Raw genomic sequence first — 24,733 nt, 5'->3', positions numbered from 1 at the left:
TCTTCTCCTCTGTGAAAGCATTTATGCATAAATTTAATGAATTTTTGTGTTCTTTAAATGTGTACCATCAGATTTTATACCAGTATTCCTTCATTTTATGGGGTGTGTTCTCATGAATTCCCAATTTCTCACCTGGTTCAGTTCTAATAATCTTGCTGTTAAAATCACAACTTGTCCAAAGGCATTGAAGATGCCTGTTTTAAACTGGCATTGAGCTTTTTCACTGATCTTTTTCTGATTCAGGTTGACATTGCACTTTTGTAGTGTGATACTTTTTGCTCACTCTGATCTTTCCTATGATTTAGATTAACATTATGCTTTTGTTGTGATCTATTCTATGATTCAGATTGACATTATATTGTTGTACAGTTATAGTATGTTTTCTTTTGTTGTTTTAATCTGTTCTATGATTCACACTATCATTACACTTTATGCAGTTACGGTACATTTTCTTTTGCTGTTGTATTTTATGATTCAGACTGACCTTACACTTTTGTACAGTTACAATGCATTTCCTTTTGTTGCTGTGGTCTATTTTATGATACAGAGTGACATTATGCTTTTGTATTGTTACAGTGTGTTTGTTTTTGTTTACTGCCAGCCTGTAGTCTTGTGGTTGTTGTAGTGAGGGTTTCCCAGCAGTTCTGAGCACAGACGGAAAGAAAGGCTGTAACAATGTGACTCGATTTCATCTGAGGTTTGGCTGGCTGGTTGAAAGAGGTTTTGGAGCTCGGGGCAGTGTGTGGGTGATCAGGACCCTCTTCACCCCCCTTTCCCGGGCGGGTCCTACCTGTCCCCAGCGGCCAGGCCTCTCTGACCTTGCCTCACGCCGGAAGGACGTCTCACGTTGAAGAACCGCATTCTGATAAGGCCATTTCTTTTCTTTTAGCATCTCTTTAATGTCATCCCTGAAATATGAAGTCATTAGGCGATATTAAAACAGTGCTGACAAACTAATTAACAGAAGACATTATACGGGATGGGCTCGATTAATCCGCTTTAATGGCTCTTTTAAATGGGGGCTCCAATTAAAATTAATAAAGATTTACCGGTGATCACACAAAACTACGCCAAGGAGCGCCTGTCTGAAGGGCAGCCTAAAGTCAGCCTCCTGGAGCCTTAAGTTTCACTTCCTTTGCTCCCTTCACCCCTTTCTGTCCACGAGCAAGGAGCGTCTCAGAAGAGCGGAGATCTTCAAAGCCAAAACAAAAGGGTGCCTAACCCCCCCCACGTGACTCCATCTTTCTGTGGAGTCTGCTCGTACTGTAACTTCATCTCACCAATTACACACAATGCTACCACAGTACTTGTGTACGGTAATTTCATACAAACATGAGGGTATATTTGCTAAACCAGTACATGCAGGAGAAAATCCAGTGCTGATCTCTCGAAATCTTATCCAGATAAAAAAAATGCCTGAAGGCACAGTCGGCACGACGGCAATAAACGTTAGGTGGGCAAACAGAATTACATTAATCATCCCTAACATCCCAGCTCTGGAAAAGTAGGAAATTAATTAGCGGAGATTATTAATTTATGGCATTTTCTTTGATGAATATCTAGAAAATTAATATGTATCCTTTGTGTGGAAGATAATTAATTCCCACATTCAAAGAAAAACCGAACAATTCAACCTCTGGGGTGTCATGTATGTGCCAGCCATGTTCCCCCAGGACTGACCGCCCAAACGTCATACGCGCTGAAATGCTACATGCTCTGGGTTTGGGGTCATCTTGGTCCCCATATCCCTCTGCTGCCCCCGCCCCCCCCCCCACCCCCGTTTGTCCCCCAACTGGTTTTGTGCAATTATAAGATTCCAGCAATGCCCAACATCACTTCATATAATTCTCTATCTTCATATGAGGTGAACCAAAGCTTTAATCAGACTGCTGTAAATGTGATGCAGATGGACATCTGGTGTGTGTAACCTGCGATGGACTGGCAAACTGTTCAGGGTGTTCAGGGTGTATTCCTGCCTCTCGCCCAGTACATGCTGGGATAGGCTCCAGCACCTCCCACAACCTGGACCAGGAATAAGAGGGGATAGATAATGGATGTTTCTTTAATAATACTGTTAAGAGAAATAGTTTGTTTTTGTTGTATGATGTTAATCAATAAAGTGTACCAAAGCAAAGACAATCACTCTGCATACAGTGGCAGTGGACATAATTAACATTATATATTCAAGACTTAAAATCTGTGCAATATGGTGGTTCACTCAGAAACCTCTCAACATATTGAACTGTGATTTGCATTTTTTAAATAAGGAAATATAGGACACATCAACTTCAGTAGCCTCTCAGAGAATACCCAGAGAGGGATTCAGCTGCAGATATGATAAATCTTTATTTCTTGTGTATAGAAAAATTAGCCTACTAATTGTTTTCTGGTATACAGAAAATCAGCTCTTCAAATAAATAGAATAATTTTCAGAAGCCTTTCAGTTGAGTACATTTTTTACATGTGCAACTGGCTCCCTCTTGTGGGCAAAATTAAGATAGGGAGTATCAGTTTTTCAGTGGCAGAGCTTCTAATTGTCTGCTTCAATGTCATCTGTGGGCCAGAACTAGCAATTAAATGTAAATTAAGTTTTGTGCTAGAACAGATTATTGTTATTTTTGTATTATATGAAATAATCATAATAATTTGAATGATGGAACAATTATGATGATCATAATGATCAAGATTCTATTCCGTTTATTTTGCAGAGGTACTTAAATGGGGTTACTTAGAAACTACAGACCTTTTGAAAATACAAATGCAGTTTATTAACAACTTTGATCTTTTTAAGTTATTTTAAAATAAACCAGCTTTTCCCAATGAGCTTGAGGTTCTCGCACTTTCAAATAAATATTTATGCATCTATGACTTTGTGTGGTATTAATTTTATGAAATCACAATCACATCTCAAGTCATTTGCAATTATGTTTTGGAGTAAACTTAAATCTGAACAAACCAAACATAATACATAAAGGACTGGCCATTTAAGGGATTCAGATTTGCATGTTGAAATTCTCTGTTTTACAGAATGGATCAGCAAATTATGTTTGGGTGTTGTGGTATTATGTACAGTTTTTCAGATTATACAGTATGTTCAGTTATTCTGTATTTTACCAAACCAGTTTATACACAAGTCCAAATATGTTGATTTTATTTTCATTTCTAGATTGCTCTTTTTACAATTGGTCTGTGTTGCTGTTTATAAATTACAATTATTAAGGGATTAACAAAAACAATAATTTCAGTAAATTCATTCTGCAAAATAGCCCTTTGTTTGTGAAAGTAATTTCTCAGGTGCTGCTTCTGATTTTAAACAATCATATGCTAATTTGGCCATTTTTTCTACGCTAATGTGTCTCTACTAGGTGGCACTGTTTCATCACATTATATTCAGACTACATGCTGTTGGAAGTGTAATGAAGTGTCTTTAAAGGCTAGCAGCATTCAGCTTTTGGCATTTTCTAAGTCCTTATTTACAGACTAGTATGTTAAATCAGAAACACGTTTTACATGTATATTTTAAAGTCGTGTTGACTGTTTAATGGCTTACACTGTTAAATGTGGAATCAACCCAACCAACCCCTTCCTGAGTGTGGATATGGCTAGCATCACCTGCTTGTTAAAAGAGGCCTTTGGCTTCAACGATAGCAGAAGTCCTGCAGATGATACATCCGTAAGAAAGGCTGAACCTTTTGGATTTTACACAAACAATGTAATTTAAAGAAATCACAGACTACTGTGCAACTGTGAACCATCTTACCTTAACCAAAACCCTTATATACAGGATATATACAATTGCTAGCACATTTTCTCCCCTCTACACAACTCACTAAGGAAGTGGACAACATTGAATGCAAATAGGCTTTGGCTGCCATTTCTGACCACTTTCACAATCTGAACGTCCACTGGAGGCAGAGTCACTGGCTGAGAGGTCAGGAGTGAAAGGCCAGGCCTCTGCTTTTACTGGGCAGTCCCTGGTTGGCTGAGTGCCTTTCTCACCTGTTCATCACAAGACAGATGGAAGATACTGCAACGATCTCTGTTAAATCGCACTTGACATGAATGATTAAAACGGAAACAATGGGCTTAATGGGTTCAGTGATGAAATGCTTCTCTGAGTGTGCATGCAGGAGGGAACTGCAATTAACTTTACTTGCCACTTCATTTTTTTTCAAAGCAGAAGCATTATAAAGACCTCATTATTTGGCCCTACCATTCTCTTAAAGAAATAGCATGTAGATAATTGCAACTTTCTTATTATTGCAAATTGTAAAAATGAATCTATGTAATTATTAATTTCTCTGTTGTAGTCTTGTTATTTTTTACGTTACCCTATCTACCGCCTTGCATTAAAAAATGCTTGGTGTCATTTGGGATATCACATATTAATTAAATGTCTTTTTTAAATAAATAAATTTTCACTTAGCAGTTAGTTTTAATTGAAACATATCTCTGAAATAACTGCTTTGGCAGTGTTTCCCTCCTCTCTTATTAAGCTAATCAAGTTAATGTATTTCTTTAATTTTTATTATTTCAGGTGTAACTTTGTCAAGATACTTTGCAGGGTTTCCAATTAAAATTTAACATGATTTCCTTAAATGTCCTGCTTATTTGAATTCCCTTTCCCCAGGGAATTACAATGTTCATAATGTGCTTTTGTGTAATCAAGAATATTTCATCATACAGGTGGCATGTTTTCATAAGACTTCTTTTTTGTCAAATTCAATTCGTACATTCATTTACAGACCTGGATTTGTAGACATTTACTGGCCTCATACAGTGTGTTCACATGTCCACCTGGATGAGCTGAATTCTCAGCTGCAGTTGGATATCATGCAGGATATGTCTTACATCTCTTCTTCCAATTCGTAAAATAGCATTGAGACAAAAACATGCTATGTTTTAAAATTTTCATTTCACTTTTATTTCATCATCAAGAGAGACAAATTTGAGTCCTATTTGGTTTTAAAGGTTCACCCTTTCTTTCACCATTCTTTCTGGTGGTGGAATTCAGTATTCTGTGAATTTAGGCAAATAACAATGAGTATTTAGCCAATGAAAAAATACAAGATAAATCGTTGAAAATCTTGAGAATACAAGAGCCTTGTGTGGCCTGTGACTCCATGTATGCCCAGTTTATCTTATTTAGACATGGCTTTCCTTTCCTCAGTCTCCCTGAGACCGTCCATTCAGAAATTATGAATGCATTCACAATAGTGCTGCCCAGTAATTCAAAGCTGAACATATTACTCTTATCTTGGCTTCCTTCAACTGGCTGAAATTTCCTATTGATTTTAAAATGACCCTTAAATACACTTCTGGCTTTTCAGGACTCGGTCCCACATGCCCCTTCACATACTCCAGGTCCAGTACTGCAAGTCATCTGCTGGTCACAGGACTTGGGTCTGAGTGGGGGATAGCACACTGGATCATGCTTATCAAGAAAATACAACATTTTTAAATCACCCTAGTTTATAGCTGAAAAGAAGATAGCTAGTTGATTAAAATTACTAGCTATGACACGACCAAGCTATAGGCTGAGATATTTCTGAATACTCAGTCTTTTTCTATTCACAAGATTTTTTTTTATCCCTTGTGTTTGCCCAAACTATATTGAAGTAGTATTTAAAGGGGCTTAATATATGTGAATAGGCCAAGATAGTCTGGGAGAAAAATGGTTAGGTAAACCTGAGGTGCATTCCTGTCAGGGGCCGAAAAACATGTTAGTGTGTCGTTCACAATGGCCATCTCAATGCCCAGGCCTGAGAATGCCCCAGAGGCTGCCTACTAGGTTGCTCTGGCCAAAAAAACAGAATTCTACGATGCAAGATTTCTGAGGGAGAACAAAGAGGTACATTTTCATAGGGATTTCGGGATTAGATTGTGGTCTTGTTTTATTTGATTGTTTAGCAACATCAGGATTCTGGATTAAATATTGCATTCAATTATATTTAAACATTCAATGATGAGCCGGTTATAGGTATGCATTCCATCTAAAGGCCGAATGAATGAATATAAACCGCACATTTATACTGTCATTCACAACTCTCTGAAGCCGCAGCATACCACTTTCTAACTTGGTTTTAAAGCTCATAGTCTTTGTTTTGTTTGAAATTAAATGGAAAACAAAAAATCATAGAAATATTGCAGTCAAGTTGACCTTAGGTGTAATATACTGTAAGTTAAATTGAACTACTACTACTACTAATAATAATAATAATAATTAAAGCCGCAAGCGGCGTTGGGAGGGGTCCAAGCATTGGCACAATTGTGCCCAATATGGAGCGATTTTTAAATGGTTTTGTCCTCATGATCATATACCTTCACCCAACATATCTACTGCATCGCCATGGATGTCTCCTAGCTGCTAGGGGTAAAGGCCTTTACTATGTCGTAACACTAAAGGCTGTTTTATACTTCTGCATAGTACACATAAAAATGGGTCTGTGTAGGGGTTGTGCGCAATGTGCGGCATGAGGTTGCAGAGCACGGCCGCGTTGAAGACGCATACCTCCTCAAGAAATTAAAAGCGTGTAGTTAGTAACCAGTGCCCGTATACGCCGTAAAGAAGATGATTGGTTGACTGCTGACATGAGATCACTGGCATACGGCTCTGACAGTTGATTCACAAAACCGATAGGCAACGTGAAATATGCGACTAAAAGCGCTTTTGTCAGGTGAATGTCTTCGTTGCAACAAGTTACATCTAGCTGAGCATTTTTGTGGTCATTGGTGCAGTATTTAGTAGATTTGGAAATACAAATGAAGGTGCTGTCTTTTATACGGTCAGTAACAAAATCTAATTACATGGCCTGGGCAACCTGTGCAATATGAATTGTCAATCAAGCCAAATTGTACTAAAAAGAGTGACAACGCCATAAACAACAGGTGTGGTATTACGCACAGCTATTTTTTGAAGGTAGCCTACCCAGGCATCACAAATGCGGGTATATTTCACAAACGGAAATATATGACCACTCAGTCTCAAAAGGGACATCTCCACAGGTAAAACCAATGGTAATGTTGTATATTTATTCAATATATAGTCCCAGATATTGACTGTAGAATGACATGGTATCATTTTTTAAAACGTTGTCTCATTTATTTTGTTACTCAGTGAGCAGCGTTTTCACTGCTATATTGGCATATTTAGGGCTATTGTCGGGTTTATCTTGTTACTATGACGGAATACGATTTTTGAGTGGTGAAAGAATATTTTTATGAATGCCCAGATAGATAATATTGTCCATTATGAAGTTCAGACCCACCCCTCACTGATAAAAAACGACTTAGTTGCAGTTTTGTGTTGATCTGACTTATGGTGTGGGAGTTATGGCCTTTCAAAGTATGACCCTTTGTTATAGCGCCACCATCTGGCCGATATAGGTGATTTGTAGTGCCTGAGTAGTGGGGGGCCATAGGAACCCACCTACCAAATTTGGTTGCTCTAGGACTTATGGTTGCTGAGCCCCAGACACATTTAGCGGAGAATAATAATAATAATAATAATAATAATAATAATAATCCTAACAGATACAATAGGGTTCCACCAGCTTCACTGCTTGGAGCCCTAATAATAATAATAATAATAATAATTGTAGCAGACATTAGCAGTAATTCAGAATACTAAATAAATATTCCTCTACTATTATGTTCTCCTATCTTAGTCAGAAAAATCTGTATGCATTTAAAATTGAATTTACCCCTGAATTGCATTTGGTAAAACATTTTCTTATTTGCACAAGACTGTGGTTTCACTATTTAATCAGTTTCGACTTTTCTGTAGTAGGCCTGTAATTATAACCAAATAGATTATTAATCATTTAATTATTGTTTTTTTTATTCGAGTATAGACATTTAACTCAAGTGCCTGCTCCTGTTTCTATTTATTTATTTATTTATTTAATTTCATTTTACTGTGTACTCTCCAACTGTGAGAGCTCTTTAAAACTTTACAATACAATAAAAACTTAAACCAAATTGTTTACTCTTTAACAGAATGTGAAATGTCACATGGACTTTCAATTAAGTATGTATTATATTTTGTATCGATCATATATAATCAAAGTAACTACTAAAATAAATAATACTGTACTCAGTTTTTTTTATTTATTATATTTTTAATGTTCACTTCAGTTTGTTCTCCATTTGCACTGGTATCTGGGTAAAATAATACGCCTTACTCTACTCTCGAACTAAAGAGACAATGTGGATTGCTTTTGCGCACAAATCAGCAGAAGCACGCGCTCTTATTTCTGATCGGTTGTCTATTTAGCGCGGTCCTGCGTAAACTATTCCGAGGCAGCCTGGTGCACTCCGGCCCGCATTGTCCCCAGGAAGTGGCCATAGAGAGCACTCCGCCGCAGTTGTTGTCGTTGCACAGTTTGTGGAGTGATTAATGCGCGTTGAGCCGGTGCCTGGAAGGAAGCGTCCACGGATTGGTGGAATTTTGCTTGGGTGGCAAACTCTGTTATGAGGTCACATTTGGCATTACTCATTAGGTCAGAATGCATTGTGTCAGTTTTTAAGACGTGGCATTTGTTTGGGCCTGCGGTGGCCGCGCGATGAATGCAGGCCTTAGAAATTTTACTTGAATTAGCTCTAGTTAACAATGTGTGCTGCACAGTTTGTAAGAATTCACACAGCTAGCTTTATGTCCTGGATTAGTGGCACCTTAGTGTCCCAGGAAAGGATGACAACCTATTTTGCTGAAACACTACATCTTTCTAAGAGTAACCTAAGTTATGCCGTGCTGAAGTGATTTTGTAGTTTGTATTTACAAGCAAAATGTTAAACATCTGTCATGAAAAATGGCAGGTATCTGTATTTTGTTGCATGCAAACAACCAAAATGCATTTTTAAACTTCTATATTTTTACTATAATGTATTATTGTATTATAGATCCTAATAGTTGTATTTTCTGTTTACTCATTATCTTTCTACTCCATTTATGTACTATGCAATCTGGAAAAACACCTTAATAATTCATAGTCATAAGAGCCATTTAAATAAATAAATAAATAATACTACTACTACTCTTAATAGCACTAATAATAATAATAATAATAATAATAATAATAATAATAATAATAATAATGTGAAACACATATTATTTTATTTGCGAAGGACTTTTCCCACACTCAGTATCATAGTGTTACGGAGGGTTGAAAATTATGTGGTACATTTGAAATCAAAACAATCTTAGGCTCAGAAATTTAACCAAAGCTAAGGAGCAAAAATAAATAAATAAACTAATAAATAAATAAACTAATAAATAAATAAACTAATAAATAAATAAATAAATAAATAAATTTCAGTCATTAATAAGTAAATTCATAGGCATGATATAAACCGCTGTCCAAATTACCTGTCATTATTTAAAGGTCGATAGGTCATATAGCAGCTGCTATTTCCTCCAGTGTCTTCATCAAATTCTAAACCTGGCTTCTTCTATTGATTGATCCACAAGTTTAACTGGTTCTGTGGGCGGCTTCCACCGATTCCAGAGACTCCCATTTACTTTGCCTTTTGTACACCTGCAGCTGCTGCATTCAAACAGTAGAGTATGTAGAGCCTGTGGTCTGATAGGAATATGACCTTATACAAAGTGCATGTTTGGGCAGCAGCTGTTTGCTGTCCTCGCCTGACACAGGTTTGTAAACAAGTTTGATCAAAAATACTGAAAAGCAACACACAGCCACAACCAACTCTGGTTTTGTTTCATATTAGTTGCGTACCGTAAATTGCGACCTGCAAGCTAACATCAGTGTGTTACTGTAACTATAATGTTTCAAAATACCATCTGAACTTCACAGTCTGATTAGGATATTGCAACCCAAATTTTGTAAAATCATACCAGTCATTGTAATGGCATGGTTAATACAGTAATTACTAGAAGTTATTTCTGTTAATCAGAAAACAAATCAGTAAATAAAATATTAAATAAAAGCTAGATTTCCTTTTGCAAATGAACATCAAATGGCCATTATTGATAGTGTATAGCAATTCCTTACAGAAACTGAATATACTGTAATATATTGTATTGTAATTATGTGGACTATATTTAAAGAAGTCCATACACATTAAATATATTTCAGTATATTCCAAATATGCATTACTGTGCACTAGATTTAACAGCAATGTATTTTAAATATATATATTGCATGTCTTAAAGCAGAAATAATTTTAGTATTTTCCATTAGTTGCACTGTCTTGAAAATACATTCACCATCAAAAAAACGTGGAAAAAATAGAACTTCTGGATGTTTCCATTATATTTCAAAGAATGGATGACATGACCTCCAGGATCACCTGGCCCAACACACACACACACTAACACTCACTCACTCTCACACACACACACGCACGCACGCACACACACACACACACACAGACACACACACACACACACACACACACATTTTAACATTGCACCATTATTATACAGTATATTCCGCTATCCCACACATCAATCTAAATGAATGGTATTAGAAGGATTCTAGACACAATGACATGCATAATATATTGTGCAGCAGAAAATGGTGTGACTTGTGTGAGACTGTTGTAAAAGGTGATGCCACATAATTGCATCATATGGATGAACCGGTCCTGCTGTTGGCCACCTCAACTGTATTAACTCACAGAGTGTTGGAGGCTTTGCTCCATGCAGTCTAACCTTTTACTTCGAATTCACATAAAATGAACATATTGGAAAATAATGCAAGAAAATATTAAAAGGCTTGGTATTGACTTCTTAAGATTCAATAGATCACATATTTCTTGTTTTCTGAATAAAAGAACAAGACAGTCAATTTTTTAAAATAACGAATCATAGCTTTATTGTCGCAGTTTGCCTACCTAAGAAACCACTACAAAAATGTAAACTTAAGAGAATAAATTGCACTGACTATAGAAACAAAAAAAGTGTAGAAGAGGTGTGTAGAATGTTTATCCCTGATTGGAAATAATGTTACCACTCGACCACAGCACTGACAAAATGCTGTGGTGGAGTTTCCAAGTATAACGTCCACATGAACACCTTTTCATAAGTTCCATTTAGTGGGCCAATAATTTGACCCCAAAACTGAATTTTCACACGAGGAGAAAACTGCATTGGCCTCTACATGGACTTTCCACTACTGACATCTAAAGGCCTCTGGCAAATGGGCACAAATATTCTGCAAACTACTTGCACTATACATATCACTACTCCAAAATCCAGACATTTTCTTCAAAAAAATAAAAACTTCCAAAAACTGTTCTTTCATAGATAAAAACCATCTTTAAATATATATTCATAAAGAACACGTCTCAGCAATGCTGCATTTGCTTATCACTTCCTGCAGGAGCCACTTACCTTTGAGCAATAACTAAAAATATTTAAAGAACAAAGATGTCACTCAAACCTTGTCAATAGTTCTCATCTATCTACAGCACAGTTTATACAAGGTAAGAGTCATCCATCATCTTCTAATTGTTGAAATCCATGAAGGGAGAACCATACTCAAACTCTAAAATCATAATGGTTCATTTATCAGATACTTAGGATCACAATAGAGAGAGTGGTTATGATGTGCAAAAAGCTACTGAGCAGAATCTCATAAAATTCTGAAGAACAATGATGATGTTGGTTGGTGAACAAGACCAGGTCAAAACCTAGTATATGGCTGGACCTCTCCGGCCGACCAGTGGTGTAACTTCATAACTTGGCCGACCAATGGTGTAACTTCATCACTCAGTCACAGACATTCGCCTTTGTAGGGCTGGCCAGCCAAAAATATCCTTGTGTGCCAATTCCAGTGCCCCCTCTTGCCCCTGGCAGTGGGTGATGGAAATGCTAGACTAGTCAGGATTATGACCATAAGAACATAAGGGCATTATTAAGTGAATTTGAGATTAAGTGTGCAGGTCATTCATTCTGTCATGGCTTGTTATTTCCCGATGATCTACTGTAGATCAAAGCCACTTGTGCATCAACTGTGGCTTATAGCAACAGATTCATGACAGATTCGTTACAGTTCAATTCTTATTACCAACCAAATCAGTTGTTCAATAAATAGAAAAATCCTAGTCTGAGGAGACACAAATCCTTATTTTTTCTTTCATTCACTGGCGAAACACTCCTCCAGGAGTCACACACCTTCTCATCAGAGGACAAAGGTATACTCACATACCTATACTGAATGTGGCAAACCAACCAGTCAATAATATTATAATTTGTCCAGTTATAGAGCTTCACATGTGCTAAACCACTCCTCCAGCAATACAACTACTGATGTATCTGATACATAAATATACAACATCCAATTAAAACAGAAGTGATGAGGGCTCTCCTTCAAGACACAGAGTAATTCACGAGTTCTCGGGATCAGCAAGAGTGCACTGCACATCCACAGCAAGACGCATCATTTTTTTTTTTTTACCAGATCATAGTAAACATACACCATGTTGTGCACCTTCTACGCACAGTTGGATGATTTGAACTCATCGGGGACATCGCTGTCCAGTTTACAGATGACCTTGTAGATCGCTTTCTTCCACGAAGGGTCTGTGTCTTTGGCCAAGGAAATGGCGTTGAAAAACTCGTGGAGTGTGATTTCAGCAACCTCAAGAAATCTCTCTGGAACCTGTGGGTACAGGGACCAAAACTGAATGTGCTGATTCACTGGTAACCTACTCGCTGTTAAATACAAAATGAACACACAGCACATGCGGTCATTTGGTCTAATAGTCAGCAATATTTAGATTTCTTCTTTAAAGGAAAGTTTTACTCATATGCTGTTTATATTTTACATGTTTTCTTTTGCCCTCATTGTTCTACAATAGCAATAGTACATATAAGAATTCTTCAATCTAAAACAGACATTATATAGCCCCTTCTTTGTCCTGCGTCCCCTGTCCTAAGTTTGAACAAAGTATTTATATTATCATTGTGATGTAAAGGTCTTATTACTTCCAGGACAACTGCGTGGACAAGCCATTATGACCCCAACTTTGTGCTCTCTGTTTTTGTATGTCTTTCCATAACTTGCTTTCCTAAACAACATGATTTTGTGAGAATGGACAATTGACAAAATATATACAAACCATTAAATTAGATATTTGGTTTAAGTTGCCCTTTAACCAGTGGGCTTTAACTAGAGTTTAACTACAGTGTTGTCAACACACTGGTGCACCAATGGATAGCAAACTCCATAAATCCGTGCAGCACTCCAAATCAACATTGATTGTTCCCTGACCAATAAGTGTTATCTTTCATGCCCTCACTTCAAAGCGGGGAGCGCCTATCTTTTTTGTTCTCAACACATATAAAACAAATAAAATGTCAGACACATTATCGGACCATGACAGAGTGCCGCTTTGGTTCTGGAGCCTTGTTGCCCTCTGTCAAACCATCTGTACCTTCAGAGGAATTCCACCTCTGGGTTCTCAGCACCAGCGACCGGACGGGGAAGGGAACACCCCCGGTGAAGAATCTATCCGGTGCCGTTATTTCATGCAGAATAGTTAACAGGACTGCTGTTGGGATAAGTTATTTTCTTTCCCTCCAGCTCCCAACACAAAGCGGGCCTGGGAAAGGAATGTCTTGGTCCCAAGGTAAAGAAAACTGTCTCAGCTCTTTCCCACCGAACGGCCGTCTCCCTCGGAATTCGCCGCGTCTTTCTCAGCGTTCCGCGTCAGTAGCAATCCAAGCCCCACTCAGGCGTGCCGGGCTCCCTAATCCCGAGTTGTTTTAGCGGGACTCTACGGCTTCCTCTTCCCACAGTTGGATAAAGCGCGGCGCTAAAGTTTAGATAATGGGTTTAAAGGCGGCTCAGACGCAGGTGCAGCGCGCCGTGAGGGTCAGTGCGAGGACACTCCCATACGTGACCGCAGGGTCCGGCCCGGACTGCTGCTCAGCCGCACGGAAGGGACATCGCCTCGCAGACGAGGAGTGTGTGGAGTGGGACTTGGGCCAGCGAAAGCAGGGGTCCTCTACATGTTTCACAGTGGGACATCTATTAAATCCACTCATTTTACCCAGCCAGTAAAAACTAATTGCATTATTTCATGCATGTACAGATGCTTTACTGTTCACACTGTACATGCTCAAAATAATAAGGGCAATAATGTCTACTGCAATGGGACCTTTCGGCTAAAAGCAACTATGAATTATTTGCTGAATCCTTTACTGTACTTGGAAACTGAAGTGGTCTTGATCAATATATAGGCATATGAAGTGCATTCTTGGAAAAAATAACCTTGGTCCTTAGAAGTTTTGCAGAAATCCCTAACATCTGGATTCAGTCACAAAATTGTCTTACAGTTCTTCAATAAGAATCAATTAGTCATTATATTATAACAAAGTCACTTTCTTTTAACATGTTGATTGCTCCAACGGAGTCAAGTGTTAATTTATTGCAGTGAAGCCAGATCATTGTGGGAGGGTATGACTTTTTAAACTGTTTTTGATCAAATAGCAGTAGTAGTTGTAGTTTTAATTGAACCCAATCTCACAACTAAAAAGTGCTAAGTTGTGAGTTGAACTAAGTTGTTGCACAGTTTAAAAAAACATATCGAACTATTTCAATCATGAGCCGAAATGCAAAAAAAGTGAACGTCAGCAAAAAAGAGAGCCTAGAAGTATAATAAATACTATTGAATGGATGCAAGGTTGACACTGGGCGCCTACCTGGAAGTCATTGGCTTTGTTGTAGTGCATGTTGAGGGCGCGGAACAGCTCGGTGTCCCTGGTGACTGACATGTCTTTCACGTTGTTCACTCCATCCACGATGGCCTGACGGGCAAACTTCTCCATCTGGATGTAGTAGAACTCACGGAAGTTGCTGAACCACTTGATCAGCTGGGAGGTGATGCAGCGGTTGAACTGGAAGAAATTTTGGAGCGTCCAGTAAGTGCTCAAAATCGCTGAATACAAATGAATAGGAAATTTAGTTCAGAGAAATCCTGCGCATGATTGGCAGACATATTGATTTATATTGTGCCGTTTGTTTCATATCAAGTAAAGTATTTTTCAGCCATTCCTGTAACAATAGCAGGAATTCCCCTCATTTGCACATATAAAATATAAATATGATTTCAAAGTGTACATCTTCACTGTATGCCTAAATCATTATGTATTTTTTCTTTGAAAAACACCAACAATAATCTAGTGCATGTGTGTCGTATCGTTTGATGTGTTTAGTCAATTTGGAATTGCATCGGTCTTTTTCCCACCACCTTGTTGAAATTAAAAACCATCTGCCAAAGCAGTGTGTTCCCAAACTCAGTCTTGTCATTAGTCTTGTTATTTCATCTCTTCACCCAGAAACACCAAAGAGAAAACGCCCAGGGGCTGAGGCCAGGTCTTTATCCACGCTGCCATCAAAGATGTTTCTCTGCTCTCAGTCTGCATCGTAAGGGCAGAAGGAAGCTTCCCTCTCAGTGGCTCGGGCTGATACGATTGGTTTGGACACTGGGATTAGGCCCCTTTTGTTCAGTGTGACTTCCCACAGGAGGGTCATGGGCTAAAAGGAGACACAGCCTCTCTTGACCCCAGGGGTCAGCACTGCATGGTGACTCAATGAGGCTCCACCAGGAAGGGCCTGAGAGAAAGGGGGACCAGCTGGGCAGGACGCTGCTGTTTAACCCGGAGCTTGTGACCTTGTCCAGACGGCTGGCATAGACCGCATCGGACTCACCAACTTTAACTGGCGTCCCTGCTGGAAACTCCAGCTTAAAACAGCCAATGCTGGGCAAACTGGTTTCAGCTTCTTTTGACACTTTTAGTTGATTGACCAGCTGTTCACCACCTGACCAGCCTATACATACAGCTAGTCTATTCGATCACCACCTTACTCCACCAGCTTAACCCACTATGACCAGCTTTGTCCAGCCACAGACCAACTATGACCAGCTAGAAGTGTCGAAAACACACCTTAAACTATTTTAAACCATCTTAGAATCCCAGCTGGTCTTAGCTGGAATTTTCTGCAGGGGTATTCAATCTAACTAGCACTTTGTCCTCGACTTTGAGTGACAAAACTAAACAAGAGCTGCTTCTTATAGATAACATAGAAATACAAAATAAAGGAAAAAACAACACTTGTGTACTTTTCTTATTCAGACGTAAGGACAAAACACTGCTGTTGATAGATTGGATTCCTCCCATTGCCAAACCGAAGTGTTCACATAGAATGGAAGTAAATGTGTTCCAACGCCCACGGTTGCTAGTTGAACTGAATAGCAGTGTAGTTCTCATCGGCCTGATGCATGTGTAGAACTCCTTTCCATCAACCCTAGCAACACATTTCTGTCCATTCTTATTGGTTCTATGCCTTCTTGGTGCATTTTGGTTTTTTGTACTTTTGTATTTTTCAACTATAGTAAGACTGATGTTCTTCACTTTTGTAAGTCGCTCTGGATAAGACTGTGAAAGGCCTGTAAATTTGAAAAGAAATACAATCCCCTTACTTTGCTTACCTTGACATCAGGAAAAAAGGTCTTCAGCACATTGGAGCTTGGGTAGCGGGTGTAGAAGAACATCAACTTCGCTTTCTTCAGATGGTTGGGTGTCAGACCTTCCTGAATGTGCAGAAGTTAAGGACTCAAGACAATGTGAAACAAAAGTACGCCAGAGTTTGACTATATTAAAGTATTTCCCAGACTTCCTTCACAAGTCTGAATCACCCACTTTTTTCTCTTTCCTCACAGCAGTCTTCAGTTCCTAATTCATTACATTACAGTACAACAGTGTGCTGCCAAAGGAGTCAATAAAGACACAATATTATGTGCATGGAGACAAAATAGCTTTGTATATTAGATTAGGGATTTTAATTAGAGGCTTTCAAATGCTGCTTTCAGGGAAATGCCTGGTGGGGATTAAAACATTGTTTGGACGGCAATAAGAAATGGAATATCTCAGTTTTGTGATTTGATTATTTAGTAGTCCAGATGGCTATAATAATAATAATAATAATAATAATAATAACAACAATAATAATAATAATAATAAAAGTGAACCATTTATCTGTTCTTATCTATTGTTTTATTTAGGGGATATATTAGACAAGTGAGTTCCTTGATAAGAGCAAAGTACTATGTACAAGAAGAAAGGGACGGAACAGAAAAGCCATTTGTGCTTCTTGACTTATATTTATCAAAGATTTCTATGATAACTGAGCCATTTCAACTTTTTAGTCGAGATTCACCTGAAACTTCATATCCATGAACAACCCCCAACACACATACACACACACACATATGCATGCATTACTTACGCCCACATGCACACACACACACACATACACACACACCAGCCAACATGCACACACACAGACACAAATCCTTTAAGGTGAATCTTATTTTCCCTGTATGATGTAAATGATTAACATAATTGTGGATTATTCAATAACGCTTTCTTCATAAATCATGCTCATGCAATTCTAGGCATATCCTTATCAGGAAATGTGTGGAGATTTATGAGATTTACATTACGGGAACAGTAAACCTCTTCTCACCCCAACACCAAGAAAACTGAAGACATTTTACATCACAACTAGCAGTTGCAGTTTTTTTTAAAGGGTTAGTAAAATGACCTTTAAGGAACATTTTTTTGGATTTTCCAAAATGTTTTCTCAGTGGCTATCAAAAACATACTGACTTCTCTATGTGTAATCAATAGACAATTGTATAATGAACCAAGAATGAGCAAAATTAGTAATCTGGGAAAGCACTGCAAGATTTTGAATTTAAACAATTGACACAGCACACCTACTGAATAATGGCTGTAGATACAGTATAGCTTCAGCTATTCTCACAATACGTTAAACAATGAATGGGGCTATGATATTTTCATTGGCAAACTGATTTTTTATCAAATGACTCATCTACTGATATCAGTTGATTTTAAAATGGCAATATTGTATTTTCTATGGAATGTGAAAATAAAATATTGTGACTTAATGAAAAATTCCTGTGGACCACTGTAAATACAATATATGTAGAAGCTAAATTATTTCATAGAAACCAACACTGAGGATGAAAGATTGAATCTCCATTGATATTTCTCAGCAGTACTTTTTAGTTATAGTTTTTCACCATTTAGTTAAAATGGCTGCAAGTCTAGATTTGCATTTAAATCTAAGGTGAAACAATGTTCACATTTTAAAGTATGCTTAATGACAGCAAAAATAATTTTAATTTTTATATATGTATTAATGTTATACATGTCTCCTTAGAAAACAAAATTGTAATATGAAAACATCTTATTTTAAAATTTCATTTTGAAAGAAAAATTACACTGTCTTCACTATTAATATTTTAGTTGATACAACTGTAGTATTTAATTATTTGCATTGTTAGCATTTCACAATTACATCAAGCTGGAAGCTCAAGTGTTAAAGCCACAGTAAATAAAATGTTTTTCCCCCACAAACAACCAAATGCGACCTTCAAGGTGCACTCCAATCACTCTAAAGACAAATATATTCTGAGTACATTTTTCAAGTGTAGAAAACACATACACTCAGAATTTCCTGAACAGAAACTGCTGCTTTTTCTGCCTTTGAAAATTGGCTTTTGTTCCTGACAATTCTTATCAAAGCCCTGTATTCCTTTTTATTTGTCTTTTTCTAGACTTAAAGTTATTACTCTGCTCAGATTAAAGAAGATGCTGTAATTTTTTGGGGTTACCAAGATCAAAGGAAAAATTCTCCTTGAAGTCTGTGCTACTGAAAGTCCTAATGCTATGTCGAGCCTCACCGAGCCATTGTTAGAATGGGGAGGGAAGAAAGGAAAATTGCCGTTTCTTTGTTGGTTCTCCGTTGTTTTCAAAGGCAGTAGATGGCAATAATAATAATCTTGTGGACAGAAGGAGGATTATTATGAGGCACTCCAAAACACTGAGCAAAACTCTGTAAGGACACTGACAAATGTTTTTGTGAATTACTTGCAATCTTATGTGCATTGTGCTACATACAAGCTCTGGATAGATGGATATGGCAATTCAGTGACTTACATAGATGAAAAGGGTGGTGTTATTTTATTGGGAGAGCTGACTTTTGTTTAAAAAAAATAAAATAAAAAAAATAAAAAATCTTGCCATGTAATAGACAGTCAATGCTCTCAAGTTAATATCAGCCTAACCTCTGATACCCTCAAGGTGTTACGTTTGGCTAAGCAAATATTTACATCTCCTCACAAGCAAGTGCCTCTGTCACATGAAAGGATATATTGAGCGACATATAAGGGTTTCTCTCCGCCAGGCTCTGCAGATCCCCGCATTCCATCTTAACATGAGGGAGGCAAAGGCTATCCATCGACACCTGTCCCAAGGCTGTTGATCGGGCATGGTGGGCCATCTGAGTGGAGCTCACCTTGGGCCTGGCAGAAATGGTGTCCCACGGCAAGTCTACCGAATCTGGGGAGGACCTGTCCACAGGTGGGGGCAGACACGGGAGGCTTCCGAAATTGCCGTGGGGGCCATACTTGAGGAGGTGCTCCAGAATCTGGTTCTCATGAATGGGGGTGCTGTAGCTGAACTGAAAGGGAGCCTGGTGAACCGGGTAGGGTCTTTTCACTGCTTGATTCATAGAACTTGGGTGGCTCAGAGGTGGCTTACGAACCACCAGTGAAAGTGCCTCTGTCTGGTCCTCAGGTATTTGCACCTCAGCACTCTCATAATATTCCAGGGACCTTGTCTTCATGGAATCTTCAGTGTGTGGCTGCTCTTGCACACATGCTATTTGGGTCTTCTTCTCGGGTCCTATATTAACATGGGCTGGAATTTGCCCCATTTGCAGCTGGGGAGTAAAAGCTGAGGAGAACTGTTTAAAAACCAAGTCCACACTCTCACTCACAGCTTTGGAGAGCTCATACTTGAGCGTCTCTGGTAGATTCTTGCCCTCCTTGAGAAATGCAAAATGGCTGCTGTGTGTCTTTACTGCATCTCTTCGGCTGGCTTTAATGCTGTCCCTCCTCTTTTCAAAATCACCGTCCTGGTCCCTGTGAAACTCAGAGTCAGACCCTTCGAAGGGTTCTTTGATATGCGCGAGGTCTTCACGTTCTATAGACCCAGCTGGACCCACCTCCTCCCGGTCCTCCTGCTCAGAATCGCTCAGATTGTAAACCTGGAAGAACTTCTCCTGGAGCTGCCTGAGGAGCCTCTGCATGGTCTGCAGCTGCTCCTTGAGCCTCTGACACTCCTCTTCCTTACTGCCGCTCCCCCCTCGGCTGACGCCAAGGCCTCCGCCCAGACTGTGCTCCTGATGCTGAGGCAGCCTCTGCTTCCTTTTGTTCTCCCTGTAGGCCTCTCTCGCATCCCTGCCGTCGGCCTCGCTACGCTCCCCTTCCCCCGGATTCCGCGCGTTAGGAGATCCTGCCATGCCTCTGATGATGTTCTCCACCCGGGCACGTTTGGCCTGAAGGTGCTCGTTCAGGGGCCTGTCGGCCTGAGGGCTGGTCGTGACGGAGGGGTGGCTGCCAGGAGACGCCAGCTCTGCCATGCTCTCTTTGGAGGAGTTGCTGCTCTGGTCCTCCTGGCTGGAGTCGGCCATGGTGGAGCTGGTCACAGCAGTGGCTGGCAGGTAGAAAAGATTGTCCTCTAGGACCCTTTTACTCTGAATAGTTTTCCTCAGCAGCTGGGAGATGATGGATCCATTTGAGTAGGTAGTCAGGGAATCATCGTACACGTTTCTTCGGAAACAAGGGTGTAGCAGCTCACCTTTTTCCTCCTCCAGGTAGCCCTCACTGGACGTGTGCATGCTCTGGTCTGAGAGGCTGAGATTCATGCTCTCAACACAATCGATTAATGGTCACTTAGACGTTTGGAGCCAGGAACTGCCTTGATTCTCAGTTATCTGCAAAATAAATATATATTAAGTGTAAACGTCCATGAACATTTATGAAATTAGAAAAAATGAAACATTCTGGCATATCCTTAGAAATATGAACCATATTGATTATGTGACAGGCGTAATCCAAGTTGGGCTGAATGGCCTGTTTTTATCACTTTTCTTATGTTCTTATAAATCTGCAATATGATTTCAATGTAGAGGGTCAATACATAAATGCACCATTTTATACTATTGTGTTTAGGTAGTCTGAAGCCTACTGAATAAACTCTCTGATACAAAAATCAACTCCTTGATTAAAACTAACACTTACTTGTTGCTTTCAGTTCCCCGGTACATCAAGCATTCAGTGACCCATACTGCAGTTGTATTATACATATCGCTTTTTTTTTTTGCTCGATAAAGACCCAGCCTGATAGGTGATGACAGAAGGTAGCTTGTAGAGCTTAGTTTTCATCTTTGATTTTACAAAGACATCTTCAATGAGAATCAAATTCCATCATTAAATATTAATTTTAAGGGATGTTAAAAGACCCATCATACTTTATGCGAAGACACAATTTCATAAAACAGAAAACCAAGAACTGAGAAATGCTAAAATTCTGCTTTCATCTAGTATTTTAAAGGGCGGTTAATATGCATGATAAAAAGATTTATAAACCCCATAAAAAGGCTTCTTTAATTACAATACCAAAGACAGATGAAGGTCTTCCAAAGACCACACAGAAGATCAATGTATTCGCTTTTAAGAAAATACATAAGATTATCTTGTCATCTTTTTTTATTACTATCTAGGTTAAAGATGAAGCCAATAAAAAAGTATATATAAAAAAACATCATATCTACAAACCAAACTGTGCTGATACATAAGCCTTCCTTAAAAATATCGAGAATATAAAGTTACTCTGAGTACAAATTGTACATGATATTATTTTTCATTCTTCACGTTAGTTGTTTTTGACTACAGTATGAGTCAGACAATCAGAATAGTCAAATGCGAAATATAGACTTTGCATATTCATAAAAATGATTAAATAAGAATACAATTCACATATTCTTTTGATGATGCTTATGACTGCAAAATGTACACAGAGATTACTCAGTAACTATTGTTTTTTCATTCTTGGTTTATTTTTTTATTAAGATTTACTCACAACTGATATTGCATTTAAGAAAAAATTACCCTTGACTCCAGTCAATTAGTGATATACAATTAAATACATTCTTCCTCTGGTAATATTATATTAATGCCAAAAAGTGAAGCCATAAGACATTTGTCATAAACTGTGTTCCATAACTGAGTGCAAGATGGCATGTGGATGAGAACAACACAATATATAAATTCAACTTGCAATACCTTCGGATATAAGCACCTAGAAGAACTAAATAACTAAACAAGTTCTGCTCCTCCGTGTCTAAATGAATAATTTGAGGATACCAGGTTCTGCCAGCAAAATACTGTTCTGTGTGAGTCAAACTGAACTTATCATTCACATGCACTAGTCATAGTAACTATGTGACCATAGATTCCACAATAATACACAGAATGTATAGTTTTTAAATATTCCACACCTCTTGCTCCTGTTCTTTTTCACACAGAACAGAATACATCAGAAATCCTATGTTTTAATCTATAATTTACAGTATATATTGTACTTCTACTACATTTTAACACTACATGGAGTACCTTCAATCCATAATTCGTGTTTAATTATAGATGGAAAGTTTGATGCGGTACACTTATGAAAAGAATCTCTTGTATGGACTGCAAGGGATTTCACAATCTTTTACAGGGAATATTTTGATTTGTTGCATTATTTCCACATATTGACAGGGAAAAATGTTTTTGTCTTTTGATGTGACATTCTTCACAGAGATTCTTAATCACCAATGTTGAATTCTCACATAAAGGTTCTTAATTCAATTAATTTTATTTTATTTTCATTATACTGTATGTCGGTATAAGCGCTAAAGCGCAAAATATGCCATTATACCACTGCTTAGGACAACATACTGTTAGCCTAGTAAGCATGCAATGATAGTATATCTCTAGTTCATTTGCCTATATTTGTTTCTTCATACTTATGTAGATTCCTTGTAGTTTTAAAACATCTTTATCAGTAAATGCACAGCAGAAACCCATCGAAATGTATGCTCTCCAGAACCATTCCCACCCTCCGGGCATACGCATTGTGTTAGAAAGAGGAAACAAAAGAACCATATCGTTGATAAATAACTTCCTAAAAATAAAACAAACTGTGCGCGTAAAGAATGACATTTATTATGTGAAGAAACCTGTTTCAGTAAATTAATCTGGTAGGATACATACGTGGGCTACTACTTTAAGCTTTCCCGGTGGCAGTTCCGTTTTGACAAACAGATAAGCTAACACGATTGGCTGACTGTCATTACAAGTGTATAATTTATCTTCAGTCTATACTACGATTGTACAGCTCATTTTTTAAATGAGAAGCCTTAAAAAAGTAATACACCTATGTTAGAAAAAGTTAACGCTCTCGTGTTCAAAATATGAACATTTACAACATAGCCTACTACGGATTTACAATCAAATGTTTAATACTGAAAACGATAAAACTTTCATTACAGTTTACAGTCGTTTCAGACAAATAATTTGGCAAATATGTTAACAAACTTAAACACACACACACACACACACGCAACACTCTCACACACACACACACACAATATATATATATATATACACACTACCGACAAATAGAAATATGCGATAGGACAAACAATCCTACATATCTCCCTTGTTCAAGTTTTATGAAAATAATTTGTCACACCCAATTTGTCACGGCTTTATAAAACATTTGGGGTGGCATTCAAAACCACCTCAAATTTCTCAATCAGGTGATATGTTTGTTATCAACACGATATACTGAACACAAAAGGCACTTCAGAGAAAAAAAACTACATTCTTGACTCTCAACAATCAAGACTTCGCGAGGTGACATCCTGTTCCTCTTTACGGTGTACTAGCATGTATTTACATACTTTTCTCAAACTTCAACCAACATTCTCACCTCCATATGCCATCTGGCTGCAAAGTCATTTATGCCGCTTATCTCATAAAAATAAAATACAGCTGGCTACAATTCAGCATGAATACGAAGTTTGAGCGCACTTATCCTTTGACTACATCATATAGCCTACTGCGCTGATAATTTGAGAAGAGTGCTTTCAGAATGTATCTTACCTGTGGCTTTGATGGGAAGGAATTGATGCTGTCTGCTGTCTGAGCGAGATTAAAGGTTTCCCATGAACGTGGTAGATGCGCAGATTCTCGGGAGCCACTCGGGGAAATGAAGGCGTGGCCAGTGAAAACAAATCAGAGCTCAGTTATGATAAAAACGTAATCTAAGGCTGGCTGTCACTCACATTAGTGAACATAATTTATTGTGGGCACGAAAACAACTTGGTGGTGTAGGGTCTTGTCTTATTTATTCACAGGCTAATATGTTGGCTGAAATCAGTTTACATCAGATATGTGTCAGGCATGCCCTTTATACAGTAGGACATTTGGCTACTGAAGCAATTCAGGTTATTTTACAGAAAATTTCAACGATAGTTGCCCAGTTAGCAATAGAACCTTCAACCTGACCTGTTCCCTAACATTATGCTGTAATAATATGAGTAGAATTCATTAAAATGATAATTAACAAAATAATAATTAGAGGGCATGACCGTTTGAGTATAATGCACCCAATTAAACGAGTTTTAACATCAGTTATGGACGCGTTTTTATTATTATTATTATTATTATTATTATTATTATTATTATTATTATTATTATTATTATTATTACAAACCGTTCTTTTGGATACTTTATATCCGAGTGATGGCACTGTAAAAACTTAGTTTCACTAAGTTATCTC

The 24,733-nt window shown here is 38.1% G+C and overlaps 1 protein-coding gene across 2 annotated transcripts; it reads right to left on the bottom strand.

The window, feature by feature from the left end:
• Nucleotides 1-10,817: 10,817 nt before the first annotated feature.
• prox2 (prospero homeobox 2) lies at nucleotides 10,818-24,578 on the bottom strand. 2 transcript variants are annotated; one of them, XM_035408346.1, is made up of 5 exons: nucleotides 24,055-24,578; nucleotides 19,212-20,837; nucleotides 16,453-16,569; nucleotides 14,672-14,866; nucleotides 10,818-12,626 (listed from the first exon to the last, which is right to left on the bottom strand). In XM_035408346.1, exons 2-5 carry the CDS (start codon nucleotides 20,766-20,768, stop codon nucleotides 12,459-12,461), a joined length of 2,037 nt encoding a protein of 678 aa, XP_035264237.1. In that variant the 5' UTR covers nucleotides 20,769-20,837; nucleotides 24,055-24,578; the 3' UTR covers nucleotides 10,818-12,458. The 2 variants fall into 2 exon arrangements, with proteins under 2 accessions (XP_035264237.1, XP_035264245.1); XM_035408354.1 differs by having other exon boundaries at nucleotides 16,462-16,569.
• Nucleotides 24,579-24,733: the final 155 nt, after the last annotated feature.

Source organism: Anguilla anguilla, chromosome 1 (assembly GCF_013347855.1).
Source record: "Anguilla anguilla isolate fAngAng1 chromosome 1, fAngAng1.pri, whole genome shotgun sequence".
In the NCBI taxonomy this organism is placed as follows: domain Eukaryota; kingdom Metazoa; phylum Chordata; class Actinopteri; order Anguilliformes; family Anguillidae; genus Anguilla; species Anguilla anguilla.
Note: the sequence above shows the minus strand (reverse complement) of the source record. Positions and strands in the feature narration are given on the sequence as shown.

Bases quoted from the DNA above. Each gene is read 5' to 3' on its own strand.
- prox2 (XM_035408346.1), bottom strand. From the start codon at position 20,768: ATGAATCTCAGCCTCTCAGACCAGAGCATGCACACGTCCAGTGAGGGC. The intron at 16,570-19,211 runs ATATCCTTTCAT...TAACTTCTGCAC, and splicing joins ACCCTTATATGTCGCTCAAT to ATTCAGGAAGGTCTGACACC. The intron at 12,627-14,671 runs GTAGGCGCCCAG...CTGTACCCACAG, and splicing joins ACAAAGCCAATGACTTCCAG to GTTCCAGAGAGATTTCTTGA.